The sequence below is a fragment of the Danio rerio genome, chromosome 15 (genome assembly GCF_049306965.1).
Source record: "Danio rerio strain Tuebingen ecotype United States chromosome 15, GRCz12tu, whole genome shotgun sequence".
Classification (NCBI taxonomy): domain Eukaryota; kingdom Metazoa; phylum Chordata; class Actinopteri; order Cypriniformes; family Danionidae; genus Danio; species Danio rerio.
This window is the reverse complement of record NC_133190.1, coordinates 22,096,360-22,115,809: the sequence shown is the minus strand read 5'-3', so window position 1 is coordinate 22,115,809 and position 19,450 is coordinate 22,096,360. Positions and strand designations below refer to the sequence as shown.

Genomic DNA, 19,450 nt, shown 5'->3' with positions numbered 1-19,450 from the left:
TGCAGCTGGATTAACAATAGTCCAAAAAGGCGCAGTACTTTTTGCGGTTGGGTCTTCATGACGTTAGTTCAGATCATGATCTTACCACAAATGAATCGCTTCAGGGTTCGTTGGAAAGCGTACCGAGACCATCTCTTCAAGGAAGTCTCGTATACTTTTTGGTCCGATTTTGTAGCAATTGCACATGAGTGTGATTGCTACATTCACACCTGCCCATACCAACTGCACCAAGAAGGAAAAACGAACAGTGCGTTCAACTGAACTAAATAATTCAGGTGTGAAAACACCCTATAGTAATAACATTTTGAACTATTGATCAAATACAATATAATTCTTTTTAGAACATTACAAATCTTACCAATACCTATTGTTTGAATGGCTAATGCAGTGGTAGGCAAGCCACGTGTGGATATTTGATCTAAAATATATTGCTATCCAACTGTATCCCTTCAATAATATTTTGCGGTTTAAAAAATTAGAATCGTCACTAGAAATCCAAAAGTTTCCTATTGAAAATACAATTACAATTCCATGTTAGTGTAATTTTTACAGCAAAATAAATAAATAAAACTCTGTTAACAATAAAAGGACGTTTCGACCTTAAGTGTAAGGGCAAGCAACTTATGTTTCTATGGTAACATCGTGCACATAAATTCAAAAAACATTCATGAGTGATGAGGGTGAAATAAAAAAATCTATAAATTGTCCTTTTTTCATTCATGGACTGAATGTTTATTTTTGAGTTGTGTATGGACATCAATAGAGGTTTTGTTTAAACCTGTATTATTTATAGTAGTAATATCAATGGCTCTTAAAAAATATTTGATAAAAATCTATGTATTTTGTAAGTCATATTTTGATACCAATGTATAATATTTATGTTGTTTTGTTAAATTAGACTTCTGTATGCATATACAAAAACGAATTGAGCAGTTCAGTATCAGTCATTTATTTGAGTTCTGTAATTCTAAAATAAACTATAAATGACAGTTCTAAAATGAAGGGATCAGGGATGACATGATCAGACTGTAGTGGATCTGAACTGAAAAGCATCAGCGTGACATGGGTCCTCTTGGTTCATGCATCCGGTAAGCACACATATAGAAGATCCCTGGAGAAAAAGTTACGGCATGATGTAACATTTCAGTTTTTTCATCAATGCTTATTCAATAATAGAAATGTTCCTAGTTTAATTCTGTAGGATTCTGACCAAAGAAAATACTGTTGTGTATTAGCCAAACACTTACAATGAACAAAATGCATGGCAAAAACACATGGCATATATTACTGTAATAGAAAATGCATATGTGCAATTAAAAACAGAAGCAAATTTTTGTGTCAAAAAAAAATTCTCTCACATGAAACGGCAGATATAAATAATTAACATTTGTCTGCTAGGTCTTGTAGAGCAACTGTAAATGTGACTGTACCATAATTAATGTGTATTAGAGGCTATAATGTACATTAGTGGCTGACCACGTTTCCTTCAGGATCCAGTATTTTCTCATTCATTTTTCCCATAGGGATTAAAAAAATGTTTTATACAGAGAACCAAACCAATCAGCAAGGAGAGTATGACAATAAGCCAAAAAGTCAAATGTACCTAAGGGCTTTACGAAGGGAAACAAATACAATCTCGAGATGCTTTGAGAATGACCCAATTCACTTAATTAAAAAGTCAGGAGACAGACTTTCTTTTATAGACAGATTATGTAATTTGCAGTGCTTCTCGGTAGTGGGCGGAGCTAAATATATTTTTGGCACACTTTGCTCACTGAGACTCTGATTGGTTCAGTTTTCTGCACAACATCACACATATTGTAGTTTTAATGCAAGAATTCTGCTATTGAACAAATGACTAATTTATTAAACATGGCTCTACCCTAGGTAAGGTCAATAGCCAGCCATTTTAAATGCACATATATACACTCAATAAAGCTTAAAATGGAAAGTTCAGTCAACAAATTCCATAGTTTACTCACATTTACTTCAAAAGTTTTTTGAGTTTCTTTCCTCTGTTAAACACAAAAGACCATATTTTGAAGCATGGCACCCATTGACTTCGATAGTAATTCTTTTCTTTCTATGGAATACTATGGAATTCTATGGGTGTCAGCAAACAGCATCCTTCAAAACATCTTCTCTTGTGTTCAACAGAAGAAAAAAAAATTCAGGTTTAAAACCCCATTTTTGGTCATTTAATTTTTGGACGAACTCTCCATTTAATCAATATATTCTTTTTATGAACATTTCATGGCATTTTTAATCACACATTATATTTAGTTTACCTGAAAAGAAAGTGAGCACCACAGAAACCCAGCCCATTATATATGACCAAGAGAACCGCCAGTTCCCATAACGTTTCCCATAGTAGTTGACTGTCATACCAGTGTAGACAGCCATGGCCAGCAGCACAAAGAAGCCTGGAAGATACAACCACAACATCCAAATACACTTTAACTACTTTTTTAACTTTAACTCATTTTTGGAGATATATACAGGATGCTTCAAAAAGAATACCACAACTTTAGGGTTGATGTCACTCGAGTGTCTGGAGGGGGTCATGTTGAACATCTATGAACTTTGCTAATATTCTTCACATTGATTATACCCAAGGATTTAAATTACAAATTACAGATTTTGTTGTGGTTCTCTTTTTGAATCCCCCTGTATATGGATAAGCAAATAAGCAGTAAGGTATGCATAGACATTCTTACATGAAATGAAATAGAGAATTCCCGCAGCAAAGGTCCTGTCAAAGCCGGTAAAAGAGGAGTAGTTGATGAAAGCCATGACACCGATGATCATGCCAAAGAAACAAGCTAAGGTGGCCAGGATCATGAAGGCCCGGGTGGCGTCCCAGTATGCTGTTTCAAACCAAATCAGAGACTAGTTAGTACAAAGTGCTCCATTATTTATATTATAAAATACACAGGTCATTTCATCAACTCATTCACTAAAAAATGATTCATTTACAATTTTTTTAAGGTAAGTGGTTGCTAACAATTTATATGGAATGAATTTAAACAAACAAATTAAGTTGAACATTACTACATTATTAATGTAGTAAAAAATATAGTACATAAAACGAATCATTTGCTTTCGGTGTTGATTCTGATTTGTCGAGCCAGGTTTTAAGATGTAGCAAAATAATTACAAACATACACCTGTGACTGTTTGGTAACCATTCCACGATCAGTACTGAGATAAATAAACGACTTAAATTGCTGGTTTCATTTTGTGAAACATCTTGATACACGAAGGTCGTATTACTTCATGTTAGTTAATACATTTGCAAACACAAACAAACCATGAACAACGCATGTATTATAGTATTTGTTCATGTTGGTTAAAGTTAGTTAATGAAAATACAGATGTTTATTGTTATTCATCTTAACTCACAGGGAAATTATAATGTTAATAGGCATGAATTTGGATGTTAATAATGCATTAGTAATTGTTAAACTATGATTAATAAATGCTGCACAAGTATTTTTCATGATTATTTAATGTTAATAAATACATTAACTAATGAAACCTTATTGTAAAGTGTGACCAACCGTTTTTAAGGTACTTTAAACTCATTTATTTTACTTATTTTATGGTATTTTTAACTTAATCATGTTTGAACGAAATTGTTTTGAGTTAAACTTAATATTTTTAATCAATTTGATTGATGCAAATTGAGATTTCTAGAAAAGTCCATTTGATTCAACTAAGAAAATAAGGCCAATCTGCTTATGCCTTTAACTACCCCACCAAGAAAAAAAATGTTTGGACTGCATTTCTTAACTCCTACTTAACACACTTTTCAACACATCTCTTAAATATCAGCCTCTACTAAATGGTTAATATGTCGGTTTATGCTAAAAGTACCAGACTTGATACATATATTATGAAAAATCTGAAAATATTAAGTGTGACCAATTTATTTGAAAAAAAAAAGAAACATTTTTTAATACTAAATGATCTTTATTTTTTGAAGTATGCCATCAAATATTTCAGATTCTCATTCAAAATTTCTGCTCAATCAAGTTTTATTTTTATTTAAAAAATTTTTTTTTAGAATAAAACCAAAATCAAGTGTAGTAGTGCAACATGATTATGTTTGTTTGATTTTTTTTTGTAAACCAACATTGTGTAGTTCATTCTTTTTGACTTAGTCCCTTTATTAATCCAGGGTTGCCACAGCAGAACGAGCCACCAATTTATCCAGCACATGTTTTACGCAGCGGATGTCCTTTCAGCTGCAACCCATCTCTGGGAAACATCCATACACACTCATTCACACTCATACACTATGGACAATTTTAGCCTACCCAATTCTCCTGTACCGCATGTCTTTGGACTTGTGGGGGAAACCGGAGCACTCGGAGGAAACCAACACAAACGCAGGGAGAACATGCTAACTCCACACAGAAACACCAACTGACCCAGCTGAGGCTCGAACCAGTGACCTTCTTGCTCTGAGGCGACAGCACTACCTACTGTGCCACTGCGTCGCCCACAATGTGTAGTGTAAACCATTATTTAAAACAGTCATTCTTTATATGACTGTAACAGTCATTATTTAAAACAGTCAAAATATGGTTAAGCGTTTGGTAGAGGGGCAGTCAAAGGGATAAAGAATATATTACATCAGAAAAAATACATTCACATATAAAAATGTCCATATCTACCAGCCTCTGGAATCCATTTCTTCAATTTCTTAATATATTTCAACCGCTCTGAACTAAACCCTCATACTCTTCCACACACAACCTTGCTTTCTGTCAGTATTAATGTTTTTTTCTCTCTCTTTCTCTTTATTGTACTTTCTTATAAATTAATTTCCTTCTCTCTTTAAATCCTCCTTTCCAAATTCAAAACTAATCCACAATTTAGTTATGTACACTATACCTCACATATACATTTAATCTCAGTTTAAATTTCCATGTTTATTGTTAAACCTGCGCTGTGTACTTTGTCTTTGTTGAAAAGCAATTAAAACAAATGTAAGACAGCAAGTATTAAATAATCGGATGAGCATTTTGGAAAAGCAATGTCCCGTGAAGTCGTGGTTTACAATGAATATAACTGTAAAATAACAGGTTAAATGCCCATTAGCTGTTAGACATTCACTGCAAACTTCATATTAGGCATGGGACGATAACCTGTTCAAGGTATACCGCGGTTTGGATAAGTCAAGGTTTTAAAACCATCAAAATTTTCTGCTATACCTCAGGTATGAGTAAGATTTTTAATTAAATTTTTTTTTAAAAAACGTTTTTAAGGACAACAGTATCTGCAGCAGAAAATCTAAAGATGCCATTTTAAATAGTAAAAAAGCAGTGCTTTAGAAACCAATGAAGACAGCATAAGTCAATGATTAATTTGAATTATTTAGCCTCACATGTTTACTGCTCTAATTTATTTTAAATGTTTCTCAAATTAAAATAGATTGTGTACAAAGGGGGAAAAAGGTTTAGATTTTTACCCAGGCATTTAAAAAGAATATATATTTAGAGCAGTAATCTCAATACCGTGATAACATGAAACCGTGATATTTATGTCCAAGGTTATCATACCCTCAGAGTCTTATACCGGCCCATGCATAGTGCTTATTGTTTTATTGTAACGTCCACATATGGTGTCTATGTATACTGGTCTCACCAATGCTGTCTGTGTGTGTCATGCATTTTCCAGGTACACAGTAGCGCCATAGGCCCTGGTGCATGTAGCTGCTGGACTGGCGGTACTGCATCCAGTAATCGGTGGCAGTGGAGATCACCAGGAGTATGTTTCCCACTCCTGCACAAAACAATCCACCTCCCATAAAGCTGTACATCTTGCACCTACACACACTGACAAAATATAAGAAAACACTGAAGTTAATGCATCAAGATATATTGAGACATTTTTTGCTGATACACTTTTGATTTATGGTTTAAAATGAACTGTTATCATTCATTCATTCATTTAATTTATTTGCGGCTTAGTCCCTTTATTATTCAGGGTTTGCCACAGCTGAATGAACTGCCAACTTATCCAGCATGTGTTTTACGCAGCAGATGCCCTTCCAGCCACAACCCGCCACTGGGAAACACCTATATACACTTGCATTCACACACACACATACACTCTTGCCAATTTAGCTTATTCAATTCACCTGTAGCGCATGTCTTTAGACTGTGGGGAAAACTGGAGCACCAGGAGGAAACCCATGCAAGCACGGGGAGAACATGCAGGTGTGCCACCATGTCGCACTGAACTGATATCAAGTTTTTACAATGGCATTTTGTATTTTTTTACAACTCAACAACCTACAGAACTGCTTATTTACAGTTTATCAGCTTAAAAATCAGTATTTCTTTCCTTTCAAGCCTAGTTTGTATTCAGATTAACAATTAAATGTGGTTTATAGATGTCTGTTTTAGTTTAGCGAAGTTAACTTTTTATTTAGAGATAAATTTCATGTTAACGTGCATCCTATTTTTAAATAATATTTAAGATTTAATTAAATTGTCATGATTTTGGGTTAGAATTAGATTTTTGTATTAATTATATTCTACCCTACTGAAAAAAACAGCTTAAACCAGCCTAAGCTGGTTGGCTGGTTTTAGCTGGTCGACCAGCCTGTTTTTAGAGGAGTTTTGGCAGTTTCCAGGCTGGTTTCCAGCTATTTCCAGCCCGGTCTTAGCTGGTAAGGGTGGAAAATGACCTGCTAAAACCAGCTTGATCAGCCTGGTTTAAGCTGGACATAGCTGGTTTTGGCTGGGCTCCCAGCCTGGCTAGGACGATCAAGCTGGTTTTAGCTGGTCATCTCCAGCCTGGAATGGCCAGAACTTCTCTTAAACCAGGTTGGTAGACCAGCTTAAACCAGCCAATCAGCCTAGGTTGGTTTAAGCTGTTTATTCAGCAAGGAATGCTGGTATTATTATCTTTTAAATGCTCTTTAATATAATATTAGAACAAGTATTGATGAATAAACTGCTATTTTAGTCTTGTTTTTTATTGTTGTATTCATTAGGCTATATCTATATGCCATTCAGTTATTTGGACCAACTATATTATTTATTAATATTTTATTACTATTGCATTGAGTTATATATTGCATTTTTTTTGTTATTTTTATATTTCTTTTAGGGTTTGTTGTTTTATTTTTATTTCTGTTCTAATAATTTAACCTTTAGTTAAGTAATTTTTTTATTTATACCTGGGTTTGTTTTTGATTTTAGTAATCATCAAGAACTGTGATTTTGAATTAAATAATACTTTACTACATCAGAAAGGACAGAACTTGTGCTAAAATGAAATGAAACATCATAAATAATTACTCAATTTTAAACACACATCCACAAATCTTATCAGTTATTTAAACAAATTCTCAAATTAATTTTGTGTTTATTTGTAGTTTCGAGTATGTTTTATCAAATTAATCATTCCTAATGAATGTTACCAACACAATTAATTCACAATGAACACTGTTTACACACAAATCTAAAGCATTTAAACCACGTCATCAAATTGGCCACAAGAACAATGATTTGCAACACACAAGCCACAATAACAAATCAAATCACAATTAAATAATAAATAACCTACCTGCTTTTTATCTTTTCCCAAAAATATTGTCAGATTTAATAGTGTGAAGCTGAATTATGCCAATGCAGGCAGATTTCCATGAGCGATTGGCAGTTATTTTTTGTGAGGGCACAGGTCTGGTGGAGAGCGGACAGGGACAATAGAGCTGTCAAAGCAGCAGCCAATCAGAGAGGCCCGATGAGTGTTAAGAGAATCTGCTGAAAATACAAAACTATTTACTAATACTGATGACAAAGGACTTTCAATTGACAAGTTGACAGCAAAATGACAAGCAGATTTTAGGAAATTTTAAAAACACTACTAAGTCAAGCACAAAAGAAAGAAAAAAATTCTAAATATTGATTAATTTCACCGCAAAAATGTAAAACATAAAATATGCATGGAACATGTTATCCATTCACTGTAGCACATTTCTACTGACGGCCCTTTATTTGAGTAGTTTTTTTTTATGCTGAATTAAACTGTCAACCAAAAAAGTTAAGAATCCATTTAGTGAATTTACTTAGACATTAGATGCCATCTAGTGCCTTTGCATTAAGGTAATGCACCGGAAAAAAAAGTAATGAACAGATAAAAATAGAGCTCATCTGCCCTCAGGAAAAAATAAAACATCAATCCTCTGCAGGACATTGAACATAATAGCAGCTGGAATTACGTAAAGGTACCATTCACACTGATTAGGATATTTTAAGATAGATATAGGCCCACGTTCATTTCCAAGATAGTATACAGATAAAGGTTTGACTTTATATATGTAGATAAATAAAATGTAATTGTGAAAGAACTAAATAGCTGTAATCTTTCGTTATAATAAATATGTGTAGAGGTTTTTATAACAAAATTAACAGCACTGTGGTTAAATACTGTCCAGTTTTAGAATGTGCACCAGCAGAGGGAGACGTTTAGCCAAAAAAAAAAAAAAAGACACATTTGGCTAGGAAGCTGAACTTCGACATGTTTACGGTATTTCCGTGACTAAATGGGAGAGAGAGAAAAATAGGACTCAGTGCTGACACTAATTTCACAATTCAATTCAATTCAATATGCATTAACTGGGCTGTGTTTCTTATCAAAGCTGCAAAAATTTGTAGGTTATTAGCACAAGGAATGCCGTGAACTACAGGGTATTGTTTGGTAAAGCTACATTGTAATATTAGGTTCGAAGATTAAATCAAATGGGTTTGGAAGTGCTACATTAAAATGAAATATAATGACTTTGTTTTTAAAATAGTCTAACAATATAGGTTTAATATTTTGTTTTAAATGGCCGTATATCTACAATTAAAACAAACATGTAGTTTTAAAAGAAATACGCATGTAGACAAACTAATATATTTACATATATCATACCATACATTTATTAAAACGATTAACTTTAGTACATTTTCTGTCTAAGGAGCTGATGGTGGCTTTCTGAGGTAAATTTAGGGTTATTTTACTGCGCTTTTTCTCCTGATGAAAGCCATGAGGCAGATTTTGGTGAGTTGTACAATCTTTCAACATACATTCTGAAATTTCTGCATGTTTATTTTGTCCGGTAACTGCTGAAAAAAAAGCATATGCTGGTTAGGTTTTGATACTAGTTTGCTGGTTTATGCCAGTTCTTGCTGGTCTTGTTTATATGGTGACCAGTAAGGGATGTGTTTAGCTCACGTGAACACAGAAACAACTCGTGGAAATGTGATAATATGTCATGGGAACGTGATGATATGTTATGGCCACAAGAAATGCATATCGTTCTCTCAACATCAGAACTTGTGGCAATGAGAAAAACATACTGTTCCATTTATATAAAAAGTAGTGAGACAGTCCACGCTGCAGCCTGCAGTTTAATGACGTAGTCGACCAGGTCCGCTACGTAGTTGACGATCGCATACACTTCACCTTAACCTAAACCCAACCGTCACAGTAGCATAGGCGTTACCTTAGTGGGTGGTAGTTGACAATCGCCTACACCTTCCGCTACCCTTAACCCAACCATCACTGTAGCATGGGTGCTATCTTAGTGGGCGGTACAAGGTTCGCTATGTAGTTGAGGATAGCCTACACCTCCCCTTACCCTCCCCTTACCCTAAACCGTCATAGCAAGGTCCGTAGTTGATGATCGCCAACACATCTTGAAAGTAATAGACTTAAGAAATGTATGTCGTTCCATCAATATATGAACTTATGGCCACGAGAATTGTAAGTCATTTTCTTAACAAAACAAGTCGTGGCCATGAGAAATGTATTTCGTTACCTCAACATAAGAACTTGTGGCCACGAGAAATGAATATTGTTCCCCTTTAACATAAGTATTGGTCATGAGAGATGTATGTTGTTTCTTTAACATAAGAACTTGTGGCCATGAGAAATGCATATTGTTCCCCTTAACATAAATAGTGGCCATGAGAAATGCATGTCGTACCTTTAACATAAAAAGTAGTGGCCACAAGAAATGTATGTCGATTCCTCAACATAAGTAGTGGCTATGAGAAATGTTGGCCCCCACTGCACGACAGCTGCACCTTCAGCAAACCTCATAATTGCTACAGCACGAGGACTTTATGATTGTTTTTGAGCATCAAAGGTGGCTGTTCGGCGAAATATTGACTGCGTGTTACTGCTTCCCAAACAACTAAATCAATATAAAGAAATCTCCAATGTGCTGAGCGAGAGCGCTTCTTAAACTCAACAGCGTGCTTAGGTCTGAATGCAATGTAAGTGTGGGCCGTGGGTAAAGACGGGAGGGGGACAAGCGTGCTTCAGCCCGGTTGAAGGCAACTGTACATAGTGTGAGTTCGCCCTAAGAAGTAGTGGCCACGAGAGATGTATGTTGTTTCTTCATAATAAGAAGCAATGGCCACCATAAATGTACATTATATTGTTCTCTAAATATAAGATCTCGAGGGTTCAATTTCACATCACGCGGCCACGACAAGTGATCATGTTTTCACAAGTTAATAAGATGTTCCTACGACCTATCACATTTCCACAAGTTATTTTGTCTTGGCCACGACAAAAAAAGTGAGCCAGACATGTCCCATCCCAGTCACTATAGGTTTAGGCTGACTGAAGTGAACTAAGGAGCAGTACTTGTCATTACCTTATTACCATGTTAAATAATATGGCAAAAATGTAAAAAATAAAATTCAGTTACTATACAGTACACAAATGTAAACAGGTTTTACTCTAGGCCTATATTTTTATAAGTAAAATATGACTCATTCACTGCTAAAAGCTTACATGAAATAAAAATAAAAATATGTTAGGTGCTTCAGTCTGTTAGTTTTAAAACATCTATATGTTGGTGTGCTCCAAAACAGAGACAAAATCTGGATTTAGGAGATATAAAACTGATATAAACATGCACAGCTTGGATCAATGGGTCAATGTTTTTTTTTCACATCACCTCATACTTCCCATGCATGACACTTCTCATTTGCCTTATTACTGGCAGAGCTGTGATAAAAACAAATATGTAATTGGCTACTATTTTAAAAAGGGGTCAGCCTACTCTATGTCCTACCCCCTCTTCATTTTTCAGTTGAGATTACATCAAACATTGATACAAATGCACACTTCACAGGACCTTTAAAAGAACAATTGTTCAGAATAATTTACTGTTCAATCATATAATACTGTAATGAAAAAAATAAAACACTGAATGTAAACTGCCTTTTTTAAAAATTCCCAGTACTGGGTTGTGGCTGGAAGGGCATCTGCTGCGAAAAACACATGCCGTGATAATTGGTTGTTCATTCCGCTGTGGCGATTATTATGTATAACCTCATATTTTACTACAGCCATTACAGCCAAACAAATCCATGGTTATTTCTAAAATAACCATAAACCATGGTTATTTTTTTATAATGGTGATTACATTACTTTCATAAATAAATAAATGTATGTCATCTTGGGGTTTTGGGACATGGAATGACGTCATGACACAATGACATCATAACAAGATTCATCAACCTTTAGTAACAAATAGACCTGACTTTAGCAACTTACTTGTCAACACTGGTTTGTCCTGCGGTCTGAATACTAACTCGTTGTACCAACACTGCTGCACATAGTGTCTCTGTAAGGGATACTTTTGTAGTTTTGTGCTTTTTTTGTTGCTCCAAGCAGTTTGGTCCTGCAGTATTTACATATCAAACACATTCTGCTTCAGATAGAAATGCTAAAGTTATGGCGTAAGTTCCACTGAGGCCCACAGCCGTGTTCATGCTCACATACTAAACAGATCTGCAATATATCTGAGACTACAGCCCTGCAAAGATTGCAAATTTTACATGTTCTTGTAGAGCAAAACCTATACTGTCTTTGAGTGCTTTTTTACTTTTTAAAAAGTTTTTATTATATTTATTTTGAGGGACTGAGCACCTGCAGTGCATAGGCCCTATTGGAATAGCTGTTTCTTTTTCATCTTCTTTATCTTCTCTAGAATGAATCGCATTTTTGAGGGTCTAAACATGTTCAAAAACATCACGAAACTTTCAAAATTTACGTTTGTTATTGGTTTCGGAAGTGCGTGTGGTAAAATAACTCAACAGCGACACCTATGCACTTTTGACGGAGTGGCTCCTGAGCTACATTTTACGCACACATGTGAAAACTGGCACATACATCAAACATGCCAGCACGTACAAAAAAGTCTCTTGTAGTAAAATCTCAAATACAACAGGAAGTCAGGTATTTTTTACTTCCTCTGCCAAAAAAGTGCAGTTTTTGCCTTTTCCAGGCAGTATACTTTAACAAGCTGTTTTCATTATTCTTTAACAAACAAGCTACTTTTTTCTTCAGTTTTTGTTTTCGCAAATCCACGAGTATACTGTGTACTACGTACACTTTTTGTGATCTCAAATTTCTCTCGCGAGTGCCATTCACGCCTGCTGTTCTCACATAAATCCACCAGAGGCTGCTGTTGACTGACTGAGTGACTGATCGACTGACCCAACCTCCTCCTTTCCTAAACCTAACCAATTTTATCGACTGAACCACCCTAACACTTCCCTAAACCCAATCTACATTTTTCAAAAGCAATCCAGAAGAAGAAAAACCCTTGTCTGATTTTTACCACGTTTTTAGATTTTACCACATTCTTACCCTGTTATTCATTTAATGTTGTGGATTCTGTTTTTGTCTTACCTGTTTTCTGGAACTGTTCTTCATTAGACTCAAACCCCGTCATCGTGGTCAATTCCTCTCTGTGTCTCAAGTCCACTGACATACATGGCGAGCTAACAGGACAAACTGGTTACAGCAGGAAAGCATACCATATGGAGGTAAGCCATCAGCTGATACGCGCGAAAAGGAATGGCGTCATACCATCCCGTAGAGATCATTTTAAAAATGAAATGCAGCCATACGTACCTCTGACTACATAATTTGAATGAACCTATATTGAGAGTTTTCGTTGAAAGGTGTGTCCGTGGTGGACTGACAAAGTCCAATCTGCCTGAAAATTGTCAGGTTCGATGAGATTCTTCTCCTGAAGACATTTACATTCAAATATTAAGTTATAGCATTTGCTCCACCTGCTGACAGAAGGAAGTTTGACATAAATTAGTGATTTTATTCAGGATTTTTTTTATAGTCATCAGCTTAAATTATTATTATTATCTCTGTCATAGTAAGGCCACCGGGCAGTGGTATGCCCAGGTGCAAGGTCCCTTTCATTGCTGCTTGCAGCTTTAACATTATTTAAAATATTTAATAAAAAAGAAAAGTTTGTTTCTTTTAAAGATTTTATTTGCTAAAAACACTGGTTAAATGGAACTATGGCTATACAGTTGAAGTCAGAATTATTAGTCCCCCTTTGATTTTTTTTTCTCGTTTTTAAATAGTTCCCAAATTATGTTTTACAGCTAGGGCAAAGAAATTTTCACAGTATGTCTGATGATATTTGTTCTTCTGGAGAAAGTCTTATTTCGGCTAGAATAAAAGCAGTTTTTAAATTTTTAAACACCATTTTAAAGACAAAATTATTAGCCCCTTTAATTCAATTCAATTCAATTCAATTCAGCTTTATTTGTATAAGCTATATTAAGCTATATATAAGCTATATATAAGCTATATATGTATAAGCTATATATAAGCCTTTAAGCTATATATTTTTCAATAGTCTATGAACAAACCATCGTTATACAATACCTTAATTACCCTCACCTGCCCAGTTAACCTAATTAACCTAGTTATGCCTTTAAATGTCACTTTAAGCTGTATAGAAATGTCTTGACAAATATCCAGTCAAATATTATTTACTGTCATTATGACAAAGATAAAATAAAACAATTATTAGAGATGAGTTATTAAAACTATTATGTTTAGAAATATGTTGAAAAAAATCTGCCCTCTGTTAAACAGAAAACAGGAAAAAAATAAACAGAGGGGGCTAATAATTCTGACTTAAACTGTATAAACATCATTATCAGCCAAAATAAAAATATGCAGAAAAAATTAAAGAATAAAATGCTGTACATAACCATGCAGGCATATTGTATATGAGCAAATTTATATTCTAAGCCTTCAGAATGTAGATATGAATGAATCTGTCTGGTGTGCAAGTGCTATTGAAGTCGAGATAAATGGTTTAGCGCAGGAGGAAAAACTCATTTTGAGAAAACAGTCTGAGAAATATGCATTGTAATTGAAATCTGCAGACACAAATGGATAAAATGCTAAAAAAGAAACACTTAAAAGTGTTTTTTTTTTCAACAACAAAGAAATTCTTTCCACTCCAATACATTCGCAAAGCGGACAGGTGCATGAATAAAGCTGCGTTATTGTCTTGCCATAGATCCCGTTCAGTGTTATATTACTTTATTTCTACATTTGTTTTGTCTAATAAAACAGTATACTTTGCTGTGAACATAAATATATAGAGCTGTAAAAACCTGACAAAATTAAAAAAGTAACTAATTATAATTAACAAAACACACAAACACATTAGACTAAAACTAAAAAAAAACAAGACCGAAAGAAAGGGGCTTTTTAATTAAAGATTTGTGGACATCGAAACTAGCTCCATGGGGCAGAAGAGAGAAAACTGAGTCTGTATAATTGAGGAGCTCATGATGCAGTATTAACTCTCTCCTCAATTATACAAGCTTGATTTTCTCTGTTCCCAGGGGTGAAATTGAACAAGACGGGATGCGCTCAGCATAGCAAGTAATACATTGTGTCGTCATCCTCTGCGTCACAGGCACTCATTTTGGAATGACGCAACAATAGCTAAATGATCACAGACACTGTAATCCTCTTGTGTCTTTGTCTAAATGGCTTTTGAGGTGCTGAAAGCTCATTTTTGGACACGCAGCAGTTCAGTTCAGCGTGGTGAGGGAAGCGTGGCAAGCGACGCAGTGTGGCGGATTCATTAGGCTAAACGTCACCGTGGATCTGTGCTGCCGGCTAGCTAATTGGCTAATTAAATTTGTGCTCGTCTAAATCCATTTTACAACTGAAACAATGGCTTCAAGCTATTGAGTTTCCAATCTTCTCCCACTGCTTTTTCAAGAGTGCAGAAATGAGCTCAAACACTGAATAAGCAAGTAGTGCTAAAATTATTCAGCAAGGAAGAAAGCCTCGAATTTTGGAAGGCTGCTCAAATATACAGTACATGCGGATAAAGTGGCTTAAACCTTCTTTTTTTTTTGGAGCGGGGGAAGGGATATCCCTGTTTAGTGGGATTTGGGACATGCTAAACCAGAAAATAAAAGAGATTAAATTCATTAGGAAATCAAGTTTGACCACTCTTTTTTTAAAATGGAATTTTGCAGTTTATTATACATGATTTATTGGCACATTTTGCCAATTGTGTGCTATTTGAAAAAAAAAAAATTTAAAAACATTTTTTTTTTCTTGCCTTGAACAAAAATAAAATACTTTGAAGAATGTTGGAAACTGGTAGTTATATACATCCATACTAGGAAAACATACTATGGAACAGGGCTGCGCGGTATATCGTTTCAGCATTGATATTGCAATGTCACACCTGCAATAGTCACATCACAACATATGCAATGTTGAGTCTGAATACAGTTGACCAGGAGCTACAGAACACATGCGATTTGTAGAGTTTACATGTGTTTTAAAGTCCTGTGACTGAGCATTTCAAGAGAGTTTAGAACATTTGAACACAAAAATTATAATGTTTGGAGGTGTAACAAAGATTTATTTTTTATAATTATTTATACAGAATTGATATGATTTATGCAACAAAAAACAAAAAAAGTTTTTCTTATTTAGAATGTTTGTCTTGTTTCTAATAGCGTTGCATGGTTTACCGGTACTAAGGTAGTATCGCAATACTATGGCTCCAAAATACTGGCGGTACCAGTGTAGTTTGTAAATGATAGGATCATAATTAATGCTTTATCTAGATAATGTTGCATGTGGGAAAAGTCAATAAAATGCTTACACGTTTGTGCAACTGACCAATTTATTTTAATAGTCTGTGGAGCCCTTTTAGTTTGCAAAACTGTGTAGAAACTGTGTTGCCTATTCCATGTTTTCTATAAAAAGCTTCAGTTCGAACTGAATCAGTTCATGATTTAGTAGCTACAAAAATGTGACAATCTCTTTAAAAGAACGACTCACAAACTGAATTACTTTGGATTGTTACCTGATAAGACTGACAAAAAATAAATAAATAAATAAATAAATAAATACAAAAAAAAAAAAAAATTCAATAGATGAAAACCCAAAATAGCAACAGGAAACATTGAAACAATTTTTGACTACTTCTTGTAGCCTATTTTTTTTCTTTAGTAACAAATTTGGTTTGGTATAATTTGTATCTTTATTTTAATATATGTTTAGTTGGTCAGTTATCTACAAAACAAACAAACAAAAAAGAATAAATTTTAGGTTAAGTGAGGTGAAAATAAAATAATATTTTTTGGCCTTAAGGCAATTATAAATTAAATTCAAGTAGACCTATTATAACATAAAATATAGCATTTCTGACAATTTCCTTTGTAATTTGAGTTATGATTAACAGTATCGAAGAACTACTTGGTATGATACTTCAGCTGGTATAGTATCGTAAAATTAATTAATGGTATCATTTCTAGTCCAAATATCTACATTTCAAAGCAAAAACCAGATTATTTTACTTACCACACTGGCAGATAATTAAGATTGTTTTAAGGAAAAAACAAATAATTTCTTCTTGAGGTGAAAGCAAAACAATATTTTTACTTGATCTAAGAATTTTTAGACATTCAGACTATAAAAAGGACAAAGCAAGGGAAGAAAAGTATATATTTTTTTGCATTGTGAATATTCCATTTTTGTACCAAATTACAGTTCGACTCACCAGTAAACCATCAACTACTCAAACAACCTTATGAAACTGTATTTATATTACAATATTTATTGCAGAAAAATAAAATATCGTAATATCAGATTTTTCCAATATCGTGCAGCCCTACTATGGAAGTCAATGGCTACTAGTTTACCATATTCTTCAAAATATCTTCATTTTCAACTGAGTATGAAGGTTTAGCTCTTGTGCTCAACAGAAAAAAAGAAAGTCATAAAGGGTTTGAAGCAAAGGAAAGCAAAGTTCACCCCCCAAAAAATTGCCCACTATTTAACCTGACTCAAATGGTTACAGACCTTTTTGAGTCTTATTCTGTTGAACAAAAAATAATATATTTTGAAGAAATCTGAAAACCTGTAACCATTGACTTCCATGGGAGGAAAAACATATACTATGGAAGTCAATTTTTACAGGTTTCTAACATTCTTCAAAATATCTTTTGGGTTTAACAAAAGCAAGAAACACAAACAGGTCTGGAACAAATAAAGGGTGAGCAAATAATGATAGAATTTTCATTCTGGGGTCAACTATCTCTTTAAGGGTGAGTAAATAAAAATTTAGGGGTATAACTTCCCCTTGCTGATGACATGCCCTCCTTGATGACAAAATTACTGGCACAAGGACAAGAAAACCTGTCAGTCACCTAAAATCCAGCAAATCACCACCACCCAAACAATTCCTGATACACAAAATCTAATTTAAGCTCTACCCTTTTCTTGCTCAAGTAGACCATCCCTTTCACACAGTGATGCCAGTAAATATCTGGACAATTTCAAGAATGACTTATTTTCAAAAAGGACCTTTTCACACAGGATCTCTTTTCTAATAAAATATTATTTTCTGGAAAAGCCTGTGTGTAAAAGAGGCTATTAACTCATTCAAGATATGTGTTAATTTAAGAAATATAACAGTATTGTAACTTCTGTTCCAAGCCAGGAAAATCAGTCTGGTTCGCTGTTTGTCAGTATTTTTCTCCCAGTGTTGTTTATGTTTTTTTCAGTGTCTGTATTTTGCGATCACGACTGTCTGATTCATGATAACACACACAAAGTGTGAGACTGTTCTGCTCTTTTCTGTTGTTGTTTTGTCCATCTGGTTTGAACTCACTCAACCCTGATCCTCACCAGTCATGTCCAGGCCATATGCAGGGTGCAAATTCATTGATCTACCACTAGTTGGTTTTTGTTTTGGAGCTGAAAAACTCAGAGCTCAGTGTCCCATTATAATTATATACTGTTATTTTAGAAATAATGCAGCTTTAATGATATTTTGACCAAATATCTTTTTATTTTTTATTTTAAATTCATAACAAACTTCATCGCTAGTTTGCAGAGCCAAACTAAAATGACTCAAACACATAACTACAGGCCCGTAGCCTTTAGCCTCTTTTTCTAGGAGAGGTGGACTCATTTTCTATTTAACCATGAGATTTAGATGCTGCCTTTTAGTGAGATTTTAAGGATTTGTTTTTGCTGGATTAGCTTGTTGGATGGTCACACTTTTTGATGTACCAAAAACATTTTCTAAAGATTTAGAATACAGAACTATCAAGAGATTTTTTTAAATGCTACTTTATGATTTATCACTAGGGGATGAAATAGCAATCTGTTAAAGTTTTAAATGTAAAACTGTGACCTATTGTGATTAATTTGGCAAATAATAAACTGGCCAGCACATTCCAATAGTATCTGGATGCAACCTTTATGATGCAAGCTCACTCACCGATGCAATCTCGGACACTGCACTCAATGGAGTGAGTGACATCATTGTGACTGGTAGGGTTAGGGGTGGGGTTAGGTGAGAATAGTAAAAAGCATCGGATGCAGCTCAGATTGCACTGCGCCAGGTCTGCATCCAGACTCCACTCGCACATTTAACTTTCCTTAGTCTCAAAATTTTGCCATTTGAATAATAACAAAAATCAATAAACATAATAATAAGAATGTAGAGCTTCACAATTTTTCTAACTTCTCTTGTAAAAAAGTACATTTGAAAATAATGGAAAACAAGAATAGCCTAAGTGTTAATATAGGTCACTTTTCATGCTTCACAACCCACACAGCAAAATTTCTCTGTCCCAGATCTGGCCCACACCATCAGCATTTGCTTGGCCCACATGTCGCAGTGAATTACAATACATGACTGGACCAAGTCTGGCTTCCATACAAAAGGCAAACATGGACCCATGAAGCATTTTGCTTTATGGCTGTGCTTTTTTTCTTGAAGCAACCTGATTGAAAGATTTTTTTTCTTTACTCAAAAATGATTTTAATGTATTTTAAAAGTAGGTCAAACTTACGTTGCTCACATATACAGTACATTTTTAAAATCTTTGCTAAATACTGCATTTAATATTTGGCCGCCCAAGTCTTGAGTGCCGCCAGTAAGATGGTGCCACCTCTGCCTAAACTGGGCCATGTTTGGCCCACATGCTGTATGCAAGTGTTGAACGAATGCCTGCTGTGCCAGCTTTATGCCAAATCTGGGCCAAAATTCTTTGTTACCTGCATGGTAACTTTCTATTGGTCATCTTTTCTTTCAAGAATAACGTCCAAG

General features: G+C 34.6%; 1 protein-coding gene across 1 annotated transcript; it reads right to left on the bottom strand.

Moving 5' to 3' along the window:
- Positions 1 to 933: 933 nt before the first annotated feature.
- lim2.3 (lens intrinsic membrane protein 2.3) lies at positions 934 to 7,687 on the bottom strand. Its single transcript, NM_001002587.1, is given in 5 exon segments — positions 934 to 1,111; positions 2,289 to 2,423; positions 2,718 to 2,867; positions 5,653 to 5,843; positions 7,585 to 7,687. Coding segments are annotated over 4 exon segments (519 nt in total). The 5' UTR covers positions 5,828 to 5,843; positions 7,585 to 7,687; the 3' UTR covers positions 934 to 1,052.
- Between the last annotated feature and the right edge of the window lie 11,763 nt (positions 7,688 to 19,450).